General features: G+C 30.6%; 1 protein-coding gene and 2 long non-coding RNA genes across 4 annotated transcripts; all 3 read right to left on the minus strand.

The window, feature by feature from the left end:
* Nucleotides 1-256: 256 nt before the first annotated feature.
* On the minus strand, nucleotides 257-1407 carry LOC121173340 (uncharacterized). The gene is made up of 2 exons (XR_005887979.1): nucleotides 1027-1407; nucleotides 257-652 (listed from the first exon to the last, which is right to left on the minus strand). It is a non-coding gene; the product is annotated as an uncharacterized lncRNA (long non-coding RNA).
* A 2930-nt stretch (nucleotides 1408-4337) lies between these two features.
* On the minus strand, nucleotides 4338-8706 carry LOC100807582 (phytosulfokine receptor 2). The gene has a single exon (XM_006594694.4). It carries the CDS (start codon nucleotides 7641-7643, stop codon nucleotides 4467-4469), a length of 3177 nt encoding a protein of 1058 aa, XP_006594757.1. The 5' UTR covers nucleotides 7644-8706; the 3' UTR covers nucleotides 4338-4466.
* Nucleotides 8707-19850: 11144 nt separating this feature from the next.
* On the minus strand, nucleotides 19851-21848 carry LOC106795525 (uncharacterized). Of its 2 annotated transcripts, none has more exons than XR_001384230.2 (2): nucleotides 21404-21848; nucleotides 19851-21144 (listed from the first exon to the last, which is right to left on the minus strand). It is a non-coding gene; the product is annotated as an uncharacterized lncRNA (long non-coding RNA). The 2 variants fall into 2 exon arrangements; XR_001384229.2 differs by having other exon boundaries at nucleotides 21337-21848.
* Nucleotides 21849-21923: the final 75 nt, after the last annotated feature.

Consider the following 21923-nt stretch of genomic DNA (forward strand, 5'->3'; position numbering starts at 1 on the left):
ACATAAAATCTTTTATATATATATATATATATATATATATATATATATATATATATATATATATATATATATATATATATATATTTACTCATTCTATCTTCAAAAAATATATATAATGGTGACAGATAAAAGTACGGGTACGGTATAACAACAAAAGAAAATTTGAGGTTTATCACTTGTTAGCAGTTTATAAGAATCAATATTAACATTAAAAAAAAAAGAATCAATATTAAAAGTTTATCAGAATGAAACTATAAGACAAAAACATTTAAAATATCATTGAGAGAGATCCTATCTGGCTGGAACAAAAAACACTCGGATTAACAATACATACTGATTCATCCTATCCTATCCAGAATTCCTTATTAGGACTGATTTTCATTTTGGAAAATCAGTGGTGGTGTTATATAACTGGGCCCTGGATATAATATTATGATCTTCAATTGTTCTGTTCAACCCTTGTTGTCATTGTCTCTAACCTTGTGTGAAGCTTCTTGAGCTGCAATCCAAGCTCCATCCATGGACTCCTTGGCAGTATCTCTCACCATGTCTGCCTCTTCTACAGCTTTTATTGGACCATCTCTAGCTGCATCATTACTCATAGCCAAGTCTTCTTGTTTCACTTCATCGCCCCCATCTTCACTACTTCCTTCTGCCACCTCATGCAACATTAATATTTTCATCTCCCCATTTTAATTTATATCATATTATTCATCATATAATATTAATTATATGATATTTACACACATTAAAACAAAAGTAATTCTTAACATATATATGTTATTATGTATATTGACTTAATGATAAGTGCTAACGACGTACTTTTTAACACATTCATTTCAAGATACTTTTTATTGACTGTTTAAGATTTGTTAAGAAATTATAAAATGAGAAAAAAATACTAATTAAATAAGAAATAAAATCTACACAAACTTATAATAATATGTTCAAAAGAGTATATCTATAAACACGTCTCTTGAATTAATATATAGTCAAAATGTGTATCAAGAGGAGAGGAATATATACTTCGGCACGTTTATAAGCAGTGGATAAAGAAGCTGTGGAAAGGTGAGGAGAAACGTAAAAGGGAATTGATTTGGAGACCCCAAGGATTGTTTTCTTGGTAAACAACATTGTAACCTTGGTGCTGCTCATTTGCTATGATATATCTCTTCTAGTAAATACTTAATAGCTACCTCACTGTTATTGTTAAGTATATTAGGACTAAGGGGTGAAGGCAGCATTTGAGAGTTTTTGAGCAACACGTTGAAAGGGGTTTGGATGAACACGTTTGTGACATGTGTCATTCAGCATTTGCTGAGTAAGAACTCAAAGAATACATGTTTATTCTGTAATAGTATTTGATTGATGATATGTTATTCTGTAACATCTTTCTTTTTTTTTATTCCATCTTTGAGAGTTTTTTGTTTTTTTTGTTTTTATCTTGAAGTCGTCACAATGTTGTGATCACATCGATCAATTGCAATTATTTATAATTTTACGCGGTTTTCATAATCGCAAAACTACTGTAGTCTAAAACCATAAATACAAATAGAATTTAGACAAGAATGAATCTGTGTGTAGACATTTTAAGTATTGGTTTTTGTTGGGACCAAATATATAAACAATAAATGGGTAAGTTTTGGCAGTTGTTGGTTCCACGTGATTTGAGGAGGCCCAGAAAATGGGAGGTCCTCAATTTAGTCCACTAAGTTAATGTTTGGACTACGTGGAGTTCTATCTTTGCTCTCTCAGCTTTAATTAATGTTTGGGAGAATCGCATTCTTTTTTTTTTCTCTTTGTATTCCTATTTTTTTATATTTTGAAATTTAGTTTTCGAAATGCAAAAAATAATTCTAAAAACTAATTTTGGAAATAAGAGAAGATGTGAAGAGGAAAACAATGGCAATAGAATTACCCTAATGTTTGACTATGTGCTCATTTCGGCTGGTCAAAAGCAAAAAACACAAGTACAAAAGTCCAAACACCAAAGCAGCCTTGTCCATATGTGTCATTTGTTGGATACTAGAATCGTTTCTATAGTTGTGGAAAAAATTTCCATAGTTTTAGGATTGGACATTCCTTTTGTAAAAATTAATCTCTTAAATATTAATGTGAGTATTTTAAGGAATTAATCCTCAATTTCTGATGAAAAGATATTCTTAGTCGTCCGAAAATGTAACATTTAACGTATATCATTATTTATTCTTATTATAATTTTTTTTAGGTGAAACTAAAAAAAGTATTAAATTAAGAAATTAACTAAAAAGAGTTAGTTCTACACAAGTATGAATAATTTACTCTCAATTTTTATAAACCTAAAACTCCATGCAAATTCTACCCAAACCTCCTATGTGATATAAGTTTTAAACGTTAAAAAGGGAAGGAGAGACCCAGTTGTCTATACCCGTGCTAATTGTTGTCGGGTCCCAGGAAATTGTCTAACTTGTACCCTTGTGTTCTTACTTTTTTATCCACTATTTTCAACTACACATCAAATCAGAGGAGAACATTTCCTTATTACTTAGCCTCATTTTGTAGTTGAATTTCAATTTAAAATGGGAACGTATTGCTTCTACTTTCATAGATGAAGATGATGACTTGACCAACATCATTTCTACTTTTTGATGTCCAAAGTACCATCTTAAAATATAAGGCATTATTGGTCACCATACGCGGAAGAGACATTGCTTGGATATGTTTATGACCACCCAATTTGCATTAGGTGAGTTCCCAATGGAGAGAGGTCTCGGCTGCCCAAAAAGCTTAAGCATATATTTAATTTTGTTATTGCAACTTTGTGGTTGGTTTCATGGGATTTTAGATTAATCAAAACTTTTTTTGCCAATATAGAATTTCAAGCAACCATAGAAAAATTTCTTCCATTTCCTATAGAAAAGCCACTTTTGAGTTTTGAGTGTTGGTGTTCCGCAGCCAGCTCCTGCCAATTAAAGTAATGGCATCATATGAGAGGGGTTTCAATATGGAAAAGACAGTCCCATGTATTATAAATGTTAGATGGCAGTGGAATTTCACATCAATGCTATGATGGGATTTATTCTTCAACCAATTGATGAATTCCTTAGTGCATATTCCACTCTTCTTGTTATGGCCATGATGATGCCCCGCGTTTTCACGTGTTTTGTCCATTTTCCATTAAACCACTAAGAGATGTTCTTCTCTTTTTGAGTGAAGGGATAATTACATCGCCAATTTTGTTAGAAGAAAGTAGTAAATGTTTTTTACCATCAAAACACTCTCTGACTTGAAAATTCAAGTCTAGCAAATCGTTTTCAATCCTTATTTTCCATAAGAAAAATAACAGTTTGGAAAACAAGGTATCATGCAAATATTATTTCCTGATATAGTCACTGAATAGATTTTTGCTATTGGATAGTCTTTGATTTTGCAATGAAAAAGAACAAGGAATTCACTTGCTATAGGTAGAAAAGATTCTTATATCTACATTATCCTGCAGCGTATTTTGGGAAAACATATACAAGACAGTCACATAGCAGGAACAAGTATGAGATGAATACTACAGAAAACTAAGTTCAAGAGGCATAAACACCAAAAGTGAGTTAATGAAAATAGCTTCTACTGCAAAGTTTACTAATTGGCATTAGAATATAAGAGTCTCAACAAGAACCACAAAATTTGCTATATATTCATGGCTGGTTACAAAATGGGATAGATAGTTCAAGAAAACTAGGGTACTAAAACAATATAGTAATTTAGGCAAGACTTTTTATCTTACTAACTAATAATGCCACAAATCTGCCTCTGCAAGAGTGGCTATCTGAGACAATATGCTAGGCTTTTATTGAGTTATTTTTCCTTGTTGAAGTAAGGGTTAAGGAAACACCTGAATTTAGTGAGCCAATTAAGTTTGCAATACGACTTGTAAATGTAGAAACTATACAAGTTATACTACTAGGAATAAACTCGTTAAGAAAAAGAAATAGTGCATGCATGCCTTTTAGGTACAATCATAAACCACAAATATTAGCCACACAAAGTGAATCTTACCAACAATCAGGAATAGAAAAAAAAAATCCAAAACTGAGTGATTTAGACCAGGTAGAGAAGTCGGCCTGAGAAGAAAAGACACCTAATTTGGAAGTATTAGAAATCTTTTTGTCATAACTCGCCATGCATCACATGCACATGCAGGGCACAGTGAACGAGTCCGACTAAGACATGACATTAAAATTAAAATCACTAACAATTGGCCACAAATTATCAACATGAAAAAAAAAAATATTGCAGTAACTGTATCATTGCCAAAATTATCATTTATACATATTATACCTATCAGTATTAATGAACTAAGGGACTAAAAAACGAAATAAGGCAGTAACTGTATCAATAACATTCCACCTTCATACAACAAACTTGCTTTACAACTGTGTAGTCAATGATACACCAACCAAAACCCAAACATCAGGGCACGAATGCAACTAAGATCACTGTTGAGAACCATCAAATCTTACACTATCAAGCCATGAAACAACTATTTCAATAGAGGGTCTCTGCCTAGGATCTTGGTTTAGGCATTTACACGCAATGGCAAGCACCTCCAATAGCTGTTTCTCATGATCCTTGTGCCAAATTACTGGATCAAAAATTTCCTGCTCCTTATTCTCAGATTTCATCTGATACACCCAAGACACCAGATTTCTGCAGTTTTTCCCCTTGATGACTTCCACAGGCCTTCTACCAGTAAGAAGCTCTAGAAGAACAACACCGAAACTATAGACATCACCCCTGAAGGTTGCCGTCAGTGTCTGACTATATTCAGGAGGAATGTATCCTAAAGTTCCTACCAAATCAGTTGTGACATGAGTGTCATACGGTTGAAGTAGCCTTGAGAGACCAAAATCAGCCAAATGAGCTTCAAAGTTGTCATCCAAAAGTATGTTGCTAGATTTAACATCTCGATGCACTATGAATGGTTCACACCCCTTATGCAAGTAAGCTAATCCGCGAGCAGCGCCTTGTGCAACCTTGAGTCTTGAATCCCATTTGAGAGCTGAATTTTCATCCACACACTCATGCAGCCAATAATCCAAGCTTCCATTCTCCAAGTATGAGTATATTAGCAATCTGTCATTGCCGTGCCGACAATAACCTTTCAGAGAAACAAGGTTCTTGTGTTGAGCTCTTGAGAGGGCCTCTACTTCAGCTTGGAATTCACGTTCCATCTGACCACAGTCCCCAGAAAGTCTCTTGACAGCTGCTTTTGCACCATTTGGAAGATATGCCTTGTAGACAAGACCAAACCCACCACAACCAATAATATTTGCCTGGTTGAAATTGTTTGTGGATTTTAACAAATCTGCAACTGTAAGATCCTTGCAATCTGAATTCTGAAAAAGCACCAACTTTGAGGAAGCAAGTGCTTCGGATAACCTGCGTGGCCTACCATTGAGTTCCTCATCAAAGTTATCCATAGGCTTATCATCATCCCTCTTTGACATTTTTAGCAGAATAATTGCAAGAAGCAGTGCAAGCCCTATCCCTATACTGATTGTTATGCCAAGGACATTGCTTCTACCACGTTTTTTGGAAGAACCAGAAGAATTGTTGGGACTTGTATTGTTGACAATTTTGCAAGGAGAATCAATTTCCCTACAAAGCCCCAGGTTGCCCTCAAAACTTGAACTAGGGAAGCTTAAAAACTGCCCTCCAGTTGGAATTGGTCCCTCTAAGCGATTATGTGCCACACTGAACTTTGACAAGAATGTGAGGTTGTTAAATGATGGAGGAATTTCTCCTGAAAGATCATTATAAGACAAATCTAATGATTCCAAGTTCTCCATCTCTGAAATTGTGCTAGGAATGGTACCAGCGATGTTGTTTCTGCTTAAATCCAAGACATGCAGTGCTTTCAATTGACCAATTTCAGGCCATATATTCCCACTCAATATGTTATTGCTCAAGAGAATTGAAGGAGGGAAACTTGATGCCTGGTTATATTGCAGTCCACTTACACTTGTGTTTCTCTTAACAAAGAGAGGAATGAATGCAAAAGCAGCAAGGTTTTCTCTATTACAGTTAGCGCACATGAGGCCCTTCAACTCTGCCAGACCTTTTGGTATTTCTCCTGTGAGAGAATTATTTGAGAAATCCAAATAGAACAAGCTGTCCATCTGACCAATCCAAGAAGGAACACTACCATTCAAATGGTTCCAAGACAAGTCAAGAACTGCCAACTTCCTGCAATTGGATAACCAAGAAGGAATATGGCCTTTAAGACCACAATTCCCAAGTGCTAAAATCATAAGGCTCTCAAATTCTACTGTCACACTTTCTGAAATTACCTCACCACGGAAATTCTTAGTAAGTACAAGGGTGGTGAGATTTTTGCACTGCTGCAGAACAGACACTGCCACAGATAAGTTCTGAATGCTGTTGTTTGAGAAAGATACAAACAAAAGTGAAGTGAGGTTGGCATAGCTTTCAGGGACAGAACCATTTAAACCATTCCTAGCAAGGCTTAAAACTTTCAATTTGCGGCAATTGGACAGGGAAGTTGGAAGGGGTCCAAAGAAATGATTAGTAGCAAGGTCAAGTGTTTGAAGATTAGACAAGCCAGTGAAATTAAGACCAATTTGCCCTGACAGGGAATTATTTCTAAGATTAAGCACCCTAAGCTTAGAGCATAAAGCCAAGGTGGAAGGCAAGGGTCCAAAAAATGAATTGGCATGTGCTTCTAATTCTTCTAGCTGCAAAAGGTTCCCAAACACATTTGGGAATTCCCCAGAAAACCTGTTCCCAGAAACCACCAAAGTTTTTAGGTTAGAGAGCTTACTTAGTTGCTCGCTTAACTGGCCAGATAAATTGTTGGCACAAACTGTGAGTTCCTCCAAGGCTGACATTGAATACAAGGAATCTGGAAGATGGCCAGTGAATGCATTGGAATCCAAATGCAACCGTTGGAGAGAGGTGCAGTTGTCCAAGCCTTCAAGACCGCCATCAAAATGATTTACAGACAAATCAAGGGTGTGAAGATCCTTGGAGGCACTGCAAATTTGTGAACTGAATCCGCCAGTGAATGAATTGTTACTCACATTGAGAGCAAGGAGATGAGGGAATTCCCCAAAAGGGAAGAGAGCTCCAGTAAGTAAATTGCTAGAAATATTCAACACTTCAATGGATTGCAAACCAGAAAGAGCTCCAGCAACAGGTCCAGACAGCATGTTATGGCTCACATCAAGGAACTTCAACTGCTTCAACTTGGAGAACTCCACAGGCAAAGCACCCTTAAGGTGATTGAATGAAAGATTCAGCACATTGAGTTGATCTAGCTGTGCCAAAGAGGGTGAAATTGTACCATTGAGACTCATTTTTGGTAGGATCAACTTGGTCACTCTACTAGCAACTGTTCCACCAGCATCACCAGTCACATTAGCACAAACAACTCCAAGCCAGTTGCAGCAGAAAGTGTCATTGGGCCATGCTGTGATGATAGAGCCACTTGTAAGGTTGCCTGCAAACTCCTTAAGAGCTGATAAATCATGAGGGTCACAGGATAGGGCTTGATTATTATTATTATTATTAAGCCCTAGTGACAAGCAAAGCAAGCAAGCCAAGAAACACGACTGCAAAAGTGTCACTGAGAAACATCTGAACAGCACCATTGCTGAAACCAAGCTGATATACTCAGCTCAGAATCATGAACACAGCAGAAGCTAGTAGTAGTATCACTGAAAAGTGATTTGCTGTGCTTGAGAAGAAGTCACTTTTTTGTCACAGCTACAAGACTTTCAAGTTTCAGCCCTCAAACTGCACCAAACAACAACTCGCACCTTGCAAATGAAAAGCCCCAATTTCAAGGAAAAGATTTGGATCACCAATCCCCACCAGAACCAAATCCCAAGAACAAGAGAGAGATCTAGATAGTGGGAGAACCCCTACTCAATCTGAAAGCAGATTCAGAAACACCACCCTTGAAGAAAGAGATAAGATGCCCAAATTGAAGATACTTATATCCCATATCCCCAAACACCAAAGAAAGTAGAACAGGGACCATATGGCAACAGCTTGCGGACGAAGCAATCAACAGTGGCCATTAAAAAAATGAAAGAGAAAAACAATCAACAACACAAGTAGAGGGGTGTGTGAGATCCCTCAGTCCCCACCTGAAATGTAAGATCTTTGACCCCCCCCACCCCCCCAAAAAAAAAAAAAACAAAACCCTTCACCTCAAAACTCAACTCAACACACACCATTTAACATGAAAAAAAAAAAAAAATCCGACGGGAACTCTCAGGACTCACAACAACACACCCCCAAAGGCAAACCCTTTTGCACAAAAACGAAATCTTTGTTTACTTGGTGCAGCAGAAACAAGAAAGGTTTGAAATTTAAGCTCAAAGGTGAGCTGAAGAAGCAGAACAAAGAAAAGGGTAGCCAGCAACAGTGCCCTGAGAACCTAATCTCAACAAACTTTCATCAAACGGGTCCCCTTCAACTTCCAAACCAAACCCTTTTTTTTAATAATTCCTCTTCCAAAGATTTTGATTTTCTTTTTCTTTTTTTTTTCTGTCAAAGGGTAATAGCTGTCAGCTCTCTCTGATTTTCAAACCTAAACAGTTATAGATAGAATCTAGAGGAAGACAAAGATAGCAGAAATCTCAAATCAAAGAAGCGTGATGTAGGAGAGATGTAGTAATGGTAAAAGACAGAAAAGGAAAGTTCTCTCTCTCGTTACTCAGAATCTAAATATTTATTAGAAGAAATAAACAACCTCCTTTGACTTATTTTTATTACTAATGCTAATTAATAGCATTTAATACATATCAATTTATTAAACAATCAAGTCCATGCGCATTTATTATTAATAATATTAATTAATAGCACTTAATATATATATCAATTTATTAAACAATTTAAGTCCATGTGTATTTAATGATATGCATTCTATAATAAAGTATATTAAAATTATCTCTGGTAAGAATTTGATAGATATGTATTAATAATGTAGAAAAATTATATAATCAATTGATAAAATATACTTTAAAAATAATTATAAAAAAATAAAAAATTTATTTTATATGATAATTTTTAATTAAATGATATGAAAGATTTTTTATGGTGTTATAAATATAAATCATCTATTAATTTTACTGACTACTATTATACTTTGGGATATTTCTAATTTCAATTATGCTTATTTTATAAATAAAAAGTTGAATTCAAAACTTCATTTATTTAAAGAATCTAAACTCAATTTTACCTATATTAACATAATTCTAATAATATGAAAGACTTGTATATTAATATTACTAGCATTACTATTGATGTAACGCCAGTATAATTTATTATTAAAAACTCATTAATTCTTTGATTTGAAAAGGGACACAGGGGCTGACTTGTGTATGGATTTGATGAGAATGTGTTAGGAGGCATTGCAAATTGCAAAGGCAGAAACAGCAAAAGTCTGAGTTGCTGACTTAGGAACACATGGCCCTTTTTTCTCTCTCTCTCTCTCTGATTGTCAATGCGGGGCACCTAATTTTGTCTGTTCATTTCTCTCTCTTTGGAATGGAGTGTGTCAATGGATTGGACAACTTGGGCTGAGGTAAAACGACTAAACGAGAAACAAGGGAAAATAGGTTTTTTCTTTCGTTGTTCAACGTTCAAAGTTCAAACCCCATGTTTCCTTTATGCGCGTGGACTTACACATTCTTGAACCTATTTCCATTATCACGCTTGGTTTGCATGCATGTCCTAAGAATTTATAATTTCTAATACGTAAACATATATATCGAAAAATATATTTGAACATTCTTTAGATGTAGACTCCTTGAAAAAATATGAGTGATTATATGATTAATAACATAATACAACCAGAAAAGAGAAATAGAGGATTCTAATGTGAGGTGTTGGTGTTATGGGATGTTAAAATATCATTCATTGTACAACACACACACATATATATATATATATAAAGGTAAATTTAAAGAGTTTGATAATTATTTATTATTATTGTTTAATTAAAAAATATTTTTTAAGATATTTATTGTAAAAAATAATAATTTTATCATATATAATAACCTGTAATTAAATAATAATGTAAAATTATTTATGTTATCACTACATGGTCATTAAACTAAAACTTAAAATGATATTTGAAAGTTAAAAATATGTATAAATAGTTTATATAAATTTTTCAAAATATATTTTAAAAAATAGTAATAGATAAAAATTATATATTTTTTGGTCCGTATTTTGCATTTTATTTTTTAATATTATCTTTTAAAAAGTCATTTTATTTTTAATTTTATGTGTAGAATGTTACAAAAAATTATCTTTTCCATCATCCCAATTACAAATAATATTATATTTATATATATATATATATATATATATATATATTAAGATTTATATGACTTGGTTGTTAACTTTTTCCTCTTGGCCTCTAACAATGTAAAGTAGTTCACATTGTTATTGTTGGAAATATTTTCCTCCCAAAATAAAAGATCGAGAGTTTTCTAACAACTATGGATTCTCATTCATCTAATTGCAAGTGTACGTAGGCCGAATTTGTCTAAGACTCTAAGCCACTATGGAGAGAATGCGATTTTGTGCACCGCTAAAAAACAACTACTGAACAACCTCTAAGATGGAGTTTCTAGGTTTGCAGACACTCCATGATAAGCTGATGATTCTTAAAATTTATTTCCTTAAAAGTTATGGTTTCTCAATTAATTACTGAAACTTTTTTAATTAATGTAGAAAAGAAAGAAATCGGATGTCAATTTTTCCATCAATATTCTAAAGAAATTGTGGACGGAAAGGCACATGGTCATTATGAAACAAAGGAGAAGGATTATGAACTTGTATAACTCATAGTCGTGTTCAACATTTTTTGCATTTTGATGTTAGGAATTAGTGCAACTCTTTATGTTTATGTTGTACAAACTATCTATGGAAAAAGGTTCTTCAATTCACATATATTTGAAGTAGTATTAGAACTTTATTTTGTGTTAATTTCATAGGATTAAAGATGTGTTCTGGTTATTAATTAATCTATGAGAAGCTTAGCTAGCTTTTATGTTGGTAATAAATTAATGATGTTCTTATATTTTAATTAGTATAAAAATATTTTGTTTGTATAATTCATTTGTTTGTTTTCACTATCTTTTCTATACATCCAAACAAATACAGATAAATTCTCTTCTTCCTCTCTTTCAATTTCTATCCATCTAAACAACATATTTTTTCTATTCTATTTCCCCTCTATTTCTATTATTTTTTTTATTTTATTTCGTCGTCTCTATTTCACTTCTCATCGATCCAAGCATACAACAGAGTAGTAGGTTTTTAATTTTTCAATATTTTTTTAGTTTTATCCTCTATTTATTTAGGAGAAGAGAATTGAGGGTAAAAAATAATTTTGAAATTTAAATAGAGATGAAAATAAATTTTCTTATTTTATTTTAAAATTTTATTTTTTTTCTCTGATCAAATAAAAAAAATTAGTATCTGTATTTTTTTTCTTCATTTTTTCCTCACATCCAAATCCAGATAGACAATGAAACTACGGTATAAATAAGCCGAGAGACTTTTTTCGTGGATTGAGATAAATAACAAAGAGTGTTAAACAGTGAAAGGCTATGAAAAAAATTTCCTTGGAGATGTTGTGATGGTTAGTTCACAACCGTTGACAATGTTAACCCGCCAACTGTACGTGCTTGACCTCTCCTCGTAGTCAATACCAAATTTTCTTTGTTTCCAGTGGAACGAAAATCCGAGGCATATAATTTGCGTCAATTTGGGGATGTTCAATAATCTAATAGTAGTATATTTTATTTTTTGATATATTGTCATTTAAAGGTCTATTTAATGCCTTTTTATTTATAAGATTTGAACACAAAAACCTTGATAAAAAGAAGATATTAAGATTGCCTGTTGCTATCACTTTTCTTTTGGTAATTTTTATTGATAAATAAATATTTATAGCATGTTTTAACGATTATTTTACATCAATAAATTATTATAACAAAATAATTCGAAGATAATAGTACTTGATTGAAATCTTTAAACATACTTAATTACTTTTATAAGAAAAAGCAATTAATAAAGGTGAAAATAAAAAAAAATAGCACTGTCTCTCAAACTATTCATATAAAAATAACGATATAACTAATCAATATTTTTCTTTAAGAATAATTAATTTAAACTGTATATGAAAAAAATAATGAAGTGAGTAATAGTCAAGAAAGTGATTTGGAGTGGCAACAACCTCGGTTTTTATCATTTACAATACAACAACACTCTTGAATAACTTTAGAGATACAACTACAGAACTACTATACAAGCTTCTTAGAGAAAAACTTGATTTTTTTTTTCTACGTTATCTTCTTTTGAAGATAAACTTGTTCAAAACAAGGTTAGAAAATAATGGGTATGTCTCTTAGTAAAAAGGTTTAATTGTAACACTTTTATTAGACTCGGCATTTTGCAATAGATCTTGGTTCCAATTCCTTCCTATGAGAGATTCCTTAGTTTTGTTGCTGCAAGTGAATATGGAGGCACCCTACCATAAAATATTGATGCATCAGCAAGCACAGAGTTTTCACTATGTTTCTGAAGATGAACAGGAATAGCTGCATTTACAATTGCAATATCATCATCCCTTCTATGAGACTGTTTAAATTCTTTCACAAACTCAAAAGTCCTATTAATTCCAAGGCAGGAATACTGACTGCTAAATTCACTTTAGAGATCAAATTCGTGAGCTGAGATAAATAAAGAAATTAAATTTATAATTAAACCTACCAAAAATTCAAACTTTCATTCCCCACATTAGCTTCTTCCACATTATTACTACGTATTTAAAATAAAATAATAAAAATATTCACTAACTTTTAAATTATACAAATGTATTATTTGTATTAATTTATGTGAATTTTAAAATTAATGATTAAATAATTTTAAAAATATTTGTAAAATTTTAATAATAAATATCAATTGATCTTATTCTTGCGTATAATACTTTATCATCTGTGGGGTATACAGTTTATAGGGGCATTTAGTTGACACTGCATGTGTTTCTAGGTTTCAAATTTTGAACTGCAATTCGAGCTACAAAGTGTAGGATTGCTGTGTTGAAATTTATTCACTCAGCTGCATTATATTAAGGCAAGTGGAATGTGATTTTGAAGATTCCGAAAGTTGAATTTATTCATGCTTTTTATTTTCAACATATTCATGCAAATTTTGAACCCAACAGAACAAGATGAATGTTAACGATATTCTTTTTTATAATTTTTCCGTGATATGTTAAAAATTATTAAACTTTAATAAATTCAAGAAAGAAAAATATTAAATAAAAAATAAAATATATTAAAATGAATGATTTTTAATAAATTCTAGATGGTGAAGAGTAAAAAAAAGTGGCAACAGTGCATCTCATAAAACAAATACGAAAAATGTTGGAGGTGGTGGAATGCACGCAACGGAGAGAGCGTGGGTTAAGTTGAAGGACGGTACGGTGGGCAAACGTCACGGGGAATCAGTGAGTCCTGATCATTAATTTATAATATTTTAATTTAATTGTTGAAAAAATGGCGTGTGTGATTTGATTTGGTTGGATTGGGTGAACTACTACTGAGGCTAGTGCCTGTGCCTCCTACTCACCTCATTCCATTCAATCAATTTCAATTAACCTCTTTCCTTTTAGCTCCCTTTCATATACTCTATACTATTTTCAAACAAAATACAACTACTGCACCTATCTTTTTATTAAAAGACAAATCACAATTATTATTTTAAGGATATCGGTTAAAAAAATTAAAGTCTAAATATTTTTATTGAAAGATGAAAAATTATGTTACTCATAATTTATTTTTTTATAATCTCTTGTGATTTATATAATAATTTTTTAAAATTTTTTAATTAATATTCTATGAGCACCAATTCAAGGTCAGCCTAACATAAAATGAAGCTTAAAACGTAAATTGAGAAAGGATTTTCTACTTTAAAGAAAATAGTGATTTGTGGGATCTTTTAGTTAACGTATGTGACTTTATTTTACAAAACCAATATCAAAGTTGGTCGCCTAAAGCTTAGACTTTAATTATTTTAATTTGGACAAATCTGCACCGGTTAACAAGACTCTTATTAAAAAGTAGTAGCATCAACATCAAATTACATTCAAAATTTCAAATAGTAATAGTATTATTTATGTAAGTTTTTTTTTCTCACTCAGAAATCACATGTATTTCTTACTTTTGATGCGGTGTGTGTGGTTATCGTTGGTAAAAAAAAACTATATACAAAGAGAAAATTGACCTAATAATCAATGGCGTATCCAGAAAGTTTTTTCAGTGGGAGCAAAAAATAGTCTAATATTTTTTCAAATAAAAAATTATATAAGTTTTTCTAAAAATGGTAATAAAAAATTAAAAACTATAAAATTTAAAAGGATAAAGTGGATAAAATTAATAAAAGTTTATTTTCTTTTTTATCTTTTACAACTATTTACATTCATTTTATAAAAAAATTATCTTGTGGGAACAAGATTTATTTTTTTTATAGAGATAAAAATATTTATTCAATATATTCAAGTAAAAAAAATTACTTTATGGGGGACAATTTAATATTAAAATATTTTGTTACAAATATTAACTTATAATTTATCAAATAATATTAATTTTTTTAAAAAAAATAATTATTTATTTTACAATTATCATTAAGTAAATTAATAAATTCATACAATAATATTTATTAATTTTATTGTATAAATTTAAGTTTTTTAAATTTACAAAATAGATAAAATTCCTTAACATTAGTGAAAAAAATATAGAAAATATATGAAATAAAACAATATACAAAAAATATAGATAATATGAAAAAAAATTACAAACATAAAATATATTAAATAAAATAACATAAAAAATTTAAATAAATATACAAAATATATTAAATTAAACAATGTTAGAAAAATATATAAAATAAAGAAATATTCAAAAAATATATAAAATATTAAATAAAATCATATAAAAATATATACAGAATATTAAAAAAGCTAAAAAACATTTATTTATTAACTAATTAAATTAAAAAATTATTTAGAATTTTTTAAATATATATATAATTAAAATTCATAAATAAATTTATAACTTCTATATAGTGATTAACGACGTGATATTGAGTAATACTTTCATCATGATCGGTGCATACGGTGATAAACAAACGAGAGTAGGTCAGACCATCAGTCCCAAATTTTGTTATAGTTTGACTTTCGTTAGGCATAATTTGTATATCAATCGAATTTTTGATAAAAAAAAATCAAATAAAGAAAAAATATGGATAATAATATTTTTAATTAAAAATGCTGAATTTGTTTATGTTAATGATATAATTTGTTTAATTAAAAATTTTTAAAAAACAGACAATTCCTAACATCAAATGGACCATAGGTTTAAAAACTATTTGTACATAAATTACTTTATAATTTCCTCCGCAAATCAATCATAATGATGTGACAAAATTAAAAGTGCCTAAAAATATAATTAAATCACTATACTCTAAAATAATTTTATTTTAAAGTTATAAAATTAATTCTTATACTTTTCAATAAAAAAATACAATTTATTATTTAAATTATTTACAATTAAAATTGATTTCTATATAACTCTAAAACAAACATACAAAGTGATGTTAATAAATCATTGGTCTGATACTTATTTCGGTTTTTTTTAAGTAAAATCTAAAAACTTTCTGATTAAAATCTTAGAAATGTAAAAATGTGATTGAAAATAAAAATTTCATTATAATTCTCAATCAAGTTTATAGGCAAGATAATCACTAACAACATTAATAAATATTTTACACCAAAGTTACAAATTTAAAAAAAAAAAAAACTTAAATTACATTCAAGTTAAATCTTTACATTATAAATACATTCTAATTAGTTTTAATGTATAAACTTTAACTCAATTAGCATCCTCATGTTTCTTTATCTACTTCCTTTTCTTTTCTTTTTTGTACTTGTTCATTTTAAGTTTATTTTTTTCATCTAAATTTGAATTTCAACGAACATACGTGTGTTTTGGAAGAAATTTAAGAGGAGAGATTCAGGTTGTACATATTAAGTGGGCAACGTAACTCTAATGCATCATCTTTGACTAATGACACGATATTGAGACTGTCTTACATTAAAAAACACCTTGCTTTTACATTTTTTCCGTGTAAAGCAAGCAACCTAACTAGCAAAGGAGGCAGACAATGGGAATTATTAATACAATAAGTTAGGAAGACTCAAAATTAATACGACGTTGGGCTTGTCATCATCATGGGACGTGATTAAATATGGAGTTATTATAACTAAGGGGGAAATTAAAGAAACAAAGTTCTAATATGGAGTTGATCAATTAAAGCCCCAATTTAAGCAATCCCCATTTCCACTTTTAATAAAAACAACTAAACAAGGTATATTTTCAAAAGCAGCATCATATACTTGAGAGTGAGACATCAACGAGAGTTGTGCATAAAGTTTCTTAGAAGATATTTCATATGTTTTTGGGGCGGATGACTAAAATTATTCATGTATTTTTGTTGATTACAGACAGTATTTAAGTATGATTATTTTTTGGTAAGACTACTTAAAAATAACTTGTTAATTACTTTATAGTGATGGTTGATTATATTTAATAAAATTTTAAATATTAATTATCGAATATTATTTAATAAATAGTTGTTAATTTATCATGAATATTTACATCAAGGTATACTCTGATAACTCTTTTCCAAAATAAAATAACCCATTCATGTACATTTTTATTCTAAGTTAAATATTTTTTATTTCCCAAAATTTAAGAAACATTGATTTTTTTTTCCTGTATTATACTTATCTTTTGGTATTCTTATTAAGTGAAATGAGAGATAAAAATACTAAAGTAAAAAAATATAACTTAAAATATTTTTTTTACAGAAGTTAAATGTAATTACTGTTTTAGAAAAAAAACTAAAACATAATTATATTTCTTTAAAATTAAGGATATTTTGCTTAAAAAATTAAGGATATTTAATAATTATTTTAAACCGGATTAAGAATTATTGAATAAAAAAGGTATAACACATTCACTAATGATTTAAGTATAAGACAAATACCTCGCTACATAATAGGAGATACTTGCATAACTCGTGTATCTAATATGGATACAGCTAGGTATCTATTAATCATGATGGTAATTATTAGTTACCAATGTAGTTAGTCATGGAAATGCATATTCTTCATCAAATTATAATACTTTAATATTCAATAAACTAATTTAACAACTTTAAACTTTCAAAGTAATTAACAACTCTATTATTAAGTACTAATTTAACAATTACTTTTACTAAATGTGTCCACAAAATTAAGCTTCGTATTTTACTACTAGCAATCAATATTCCTCAAATGAATTTTGGGATGGATAAACGTGTGACTTTTCTTTTCTTTTCGAATTTTATGAATGGGTTTTAACATCAATAAATGTGTTCTCATCTTGAAATGTTGATGTATGACTGTTATTTTAGAGTCATTATGGATATAATAGGATTCCGCTAAAACTATTTGATTGCAACAAAATTTCAGGACATCGCATAATTGTGACCTACATAGAATCCTACTTAGGATGCAATTTATTTACATGCAATATAATTTTTGTTAGCTTCATGATATATGAGAACCAGGAAAGCAAAGTTATCCTTTTTTCTTAAATGTGGTAAAGTGAAAGCTAGTTAACTATCCTAGGTGATGAATTCAAGTCAAATATTGTGACGCCAAATTTTAATTCAAGATGCGGTAAGTGGTAACTTAATAAAGATTAATGCTCATTATGCTATTTTGGCTTGAACCTAGTCTTCTTTTTCTATTTTACAACCTTTTTTTTGGGGGGGGACAAAGGATAGTTATGATAAATCTTGAGAAGCAAGCTTATAAAAGACGAGGATTTCACACTCGAGCATGATGGCACCGTCCACAATAGACACATCCATCATAGCACTTTTTCACATGCTCTTCTCTTTTTATATCGTTGACATTTCTAAAGTAATTAATTCACCCCACTTTTTCATGGAAGCAATAAATAAATTTATTTTCAATGACTTTATATTAGTATTGAATCTATATATGCATCCGTCCCTTGAAATCTGCCATTCTAAGAGTGTTTGATTGAGCGTCGCATTTGTGATCGAAAATCACATCCAATTCCTATGTTAAGATCAAAACTATTTTGTATTGTTTCATATTTTCACATCCTGGATTCACATTTTTGGGGTTTTGACGCAAATTCAAAAACCCATTGAATTTGTGATGGCCTTGCTGGGCATGAGATACTGTGGCAGGAAATATGAAAGTACTGTTTGGTTGTCCTCAAACTAAAGAAATTATGCATCGTAGTTATATGCCTTTTGTATTATATCTATAGTCAACTTTCAAGTTCAACCCTGCTCTGATTTTTTTTTTAATCTAGGTATTTAAAAGGTAGATTTTCCTTAATAGATTTTTTTTACCAAACTAATAGACATTTTTTCATATATACAATTCTGCTCTATTTTAAAGCCTAAGATATATAGTTCACAAACGCCAACTTGTTATTGTTGATTTAATGAACAAACTTTGGGCCCGATATGGAATATTTTAACTCAATTTTGACTCTGTTTGAGAATATGATCTCACACAATAAATGAAAAAATAATCAGCTTAAATGACAGTTTGTCTTATGAAATCAATTCTTGGAAGTTGTGGCTCTTTTCTATTTGTTTAACTAATGAAGAATCTAAAACTCCTATATAAGAAAACATTAAGAATTGTTATTACGCAACCTCAAATCTCAATTGTCTCACACTTAAATGTTGACAGCTTCACTTTATATTACTTAGTACAGTATCACTTAACTCTAGGCACTTTGTCAACCCAATATGCTTAATTAACAAGAACTTTAACTTGGTTTATAAGTAATCAAATCCAACTTGACCCAGAAAATACTAAACTGACTTAGGCCCAAAATACTCGGTGCCCATTGACTTTATTTGTTGGTATTGGCACCAATCCCACCTTCTTCGGCGGTTTTCGTTGTTTTTTTTTTTATAATTTTTTAATAGCCTCAACGTTTTTTTTTTATCATTTTATAAGAACTTGTTTAAAGTAATTTTTACATGATTTTTTCAAGGTTATTTTTCCTTTTCTGGTATCAAGGAGAATATCTCTAGGCACAGTGCTGCTGGTAATTCATATGGGGGTAAGCAAACACCATCCATGTTTTTGTTTTTTCTTGCTAATATTAATCATTAAGAAAGATATGTTAATTTTCTTTTTTACCATGTACCATAAGTGGACGTTTAGTTAGATACTAATACCTTTTGAGGTTTCGCTTTCGGCTTTAATTTAGTTATTTTCTGTATACATGTATATACGTAAAATATAGATTAGATGCAAATTACATACTTTATATAGGGAGATGTATAGATTCCGTGGAATGAATAACTATGATCCATCGTCTTCCAAATTCTCTCCACTTCCTCTAGGTACCCTTCAAAACAATGGAAAGAAAGGAAAAGAAAAGAAAAAGCGAAAATGGCATATATGCTTTTCCTTTTCACTTTTTTTTTTTCTTTCTCTTTTGGTTGCTAACTTAAATATACCCTTTGGTCCAAACGAAATTGAATTGTGGGGGAGGGTAGGCAACCTTATGGGGTAATACAGCTAGCCCAATCCACAACTTTTGTTAACATTTTTGGTGTTATTGTTGAAAATTTCAAATTATTTTCTCTTTTGTCGCGTTGTAAAGGATGGATAAGGATGCCAATAAGTTTAGTTTAGTAGCAGATGAAGAAAGAGAGCCCAAACCTTAGTAACTTTGGCCCACAAATATGAGCAATCAGCAATGGGATGGATACCATCAGACTGCGTTACTCATATGTGTCATTATCTCATAAAATTTGTGGAACTCTTTCTTCTTAAACTGTTTTATGGAATTGAGGTGTGTGACTTGTATTGTGGCGTTATTCCAAAATTTACTATGTTTTATTTCTTATGGTGATTTTGATATACCTAATGTTTCTACATTCATGAGAAAGTAATATGAGAACAAGTTTTTTTTTTTTTTTTATGTTAAAAATTATAAGATTGAATTGGTAGTTAAAAGGAGAAGAAAAGAGAAAGAATTTACCGGTTAAAATCCTCCCACTAACAAATTAATCATTAATATTTCCTGGTATTTTTTTTATGTTTGTTAAAAAGAGAATAAAAATATTTTTTTCAAACAATATATTCTCAAAAATATAAAATGTTAATTTATTAATAGGTGGGAATAAAATTTTCCCATCGTTAATAAGATAAGAATATTTTCATATTCTTGACTATAGTGGATGTTTGGTGTCAGAGCTTTTATTTTGTTTTATTTTTTGAAATTATATTTCTCAGTGTCAATTTTCTGAAGATCAGAGAAAAATGAGAGAAAAACAACACTCAATTGAAAGCTTGAAAAAAAAAACAAAAACGTAAAAGCTATTTATACTACATTTGCTATCAATAATCATAACTGACTAATAAATACTAACAAAAATAAATAGAATTGTACAGCTGGCATAAAACCCCCCTCAAGTTGGAATGTGTATATTGAACATTCCAAGCTTGGATTGAATATCCCTAAAAGGCCTTGCTGCCAAAGTTGCTTTACACTCTATACATATTACAGCTTACTCATTGTCAACCATTGTGCAATTCACATACGATTTGAACTAAGATCCTGTACTCTGCTTCCGAGGAGGACTTAGATTTTTTTTATCAGCTAATATTAATTTGTCTGAGTGTTAGTTTTGTTAGCAAAGAAAATTGAACTCACGATTTTTATTTTTTTTTGTTTCCTTCTCCCTTAAGCATCAAACTCATCTAATATCTCCGAAGAGGATTTAGATATAGTAGGTTGTTTCTTGCTTTTCCAAGAAGCCAGTGAAAATCCAAGAAAAAAAAACCCGTGATTGACCTTCTGGTATCCAAACATGTTCCCCAGTCTGAATCACTAAACCTTTTTGAGTTTAGTGTCAGTGCTAGCTGAAAACAAAGACCCTCAGCTGGTGAAATTTTGATGTATCGAATTATCCTTTGTGCTGCAGTAGTTGGACAATCAAGAAATTGACTAACTGCAAACCCAAATGCACACATCAATACACTCTTTTTAAGATATTCTTTAATTTATTAAAAATCACAAGATCTTATTTCTTTTGAGGTATTAATTGAAATTTATTAAAAATCACAAGATCTTATTTCCTATTGAACATATAATTTTGTAATTTTTTGGTAACCAATAAACATTAATGAGATAAGAGGAGTACGTTAAATTATGTGTTGAAACAATGAACATATGTAAGTTCTTCATGATGGCTTTGTGAATAACATTACTTGATATGAGCAGTATGTTGACGCTAGGAGACTTGGAAAGAAAATAAGGAATCTTGGTGCTTGTGACTAATGACCATCGTAAAGAGCCAAAGTGAACAAAATCATGCACTTTCCATCTCAAATGTATGGTTTGGGAAGAAAATTAACTTTTTGATGATGTACCTTGCGTGTGTGTGTAGGCCAAACTGCTGAATTTGATGAGCTTAAAAGAAGAGTACCTTGTTGTGTCTCCTTGTGTGCCAAACTGTTGATGACAATAGGTAGTATACAGCTAGGCCTGTTCTGTTTTGCTACGCAATCTGTGTCATGTTGCACGTGTATGGATTCACCGTTCATGAACTAAAGTCCATTTGAAATGGATGAGATTATATATTTATTCTGTATATGTAGGATATGCTTCCAAATAATAATATAGTAGGAAGTAGGAAGTAGAAGCCAATAACAACCCACGTCCTCCAATTTTGGTTTTTGTATATTTTGTGCCGCCAATATTTAATGCTATATGACACTTGATGAGTGA

Source organism: Glycine max, chromosome 13 (assembly GCF_000004515.6).
Source record: "Glycine max cultivar Williams 82 chromosome 13, Glycine_max_v4.0, whole genome shotgun sequence".
Taxonomy (NCBI): domain Eukaryota; kingdom Viridiplantae; phylum Streptophyta; class Magnoliopsida; order Fabales; family Fabaceae; genus Glycine; species Glycine max.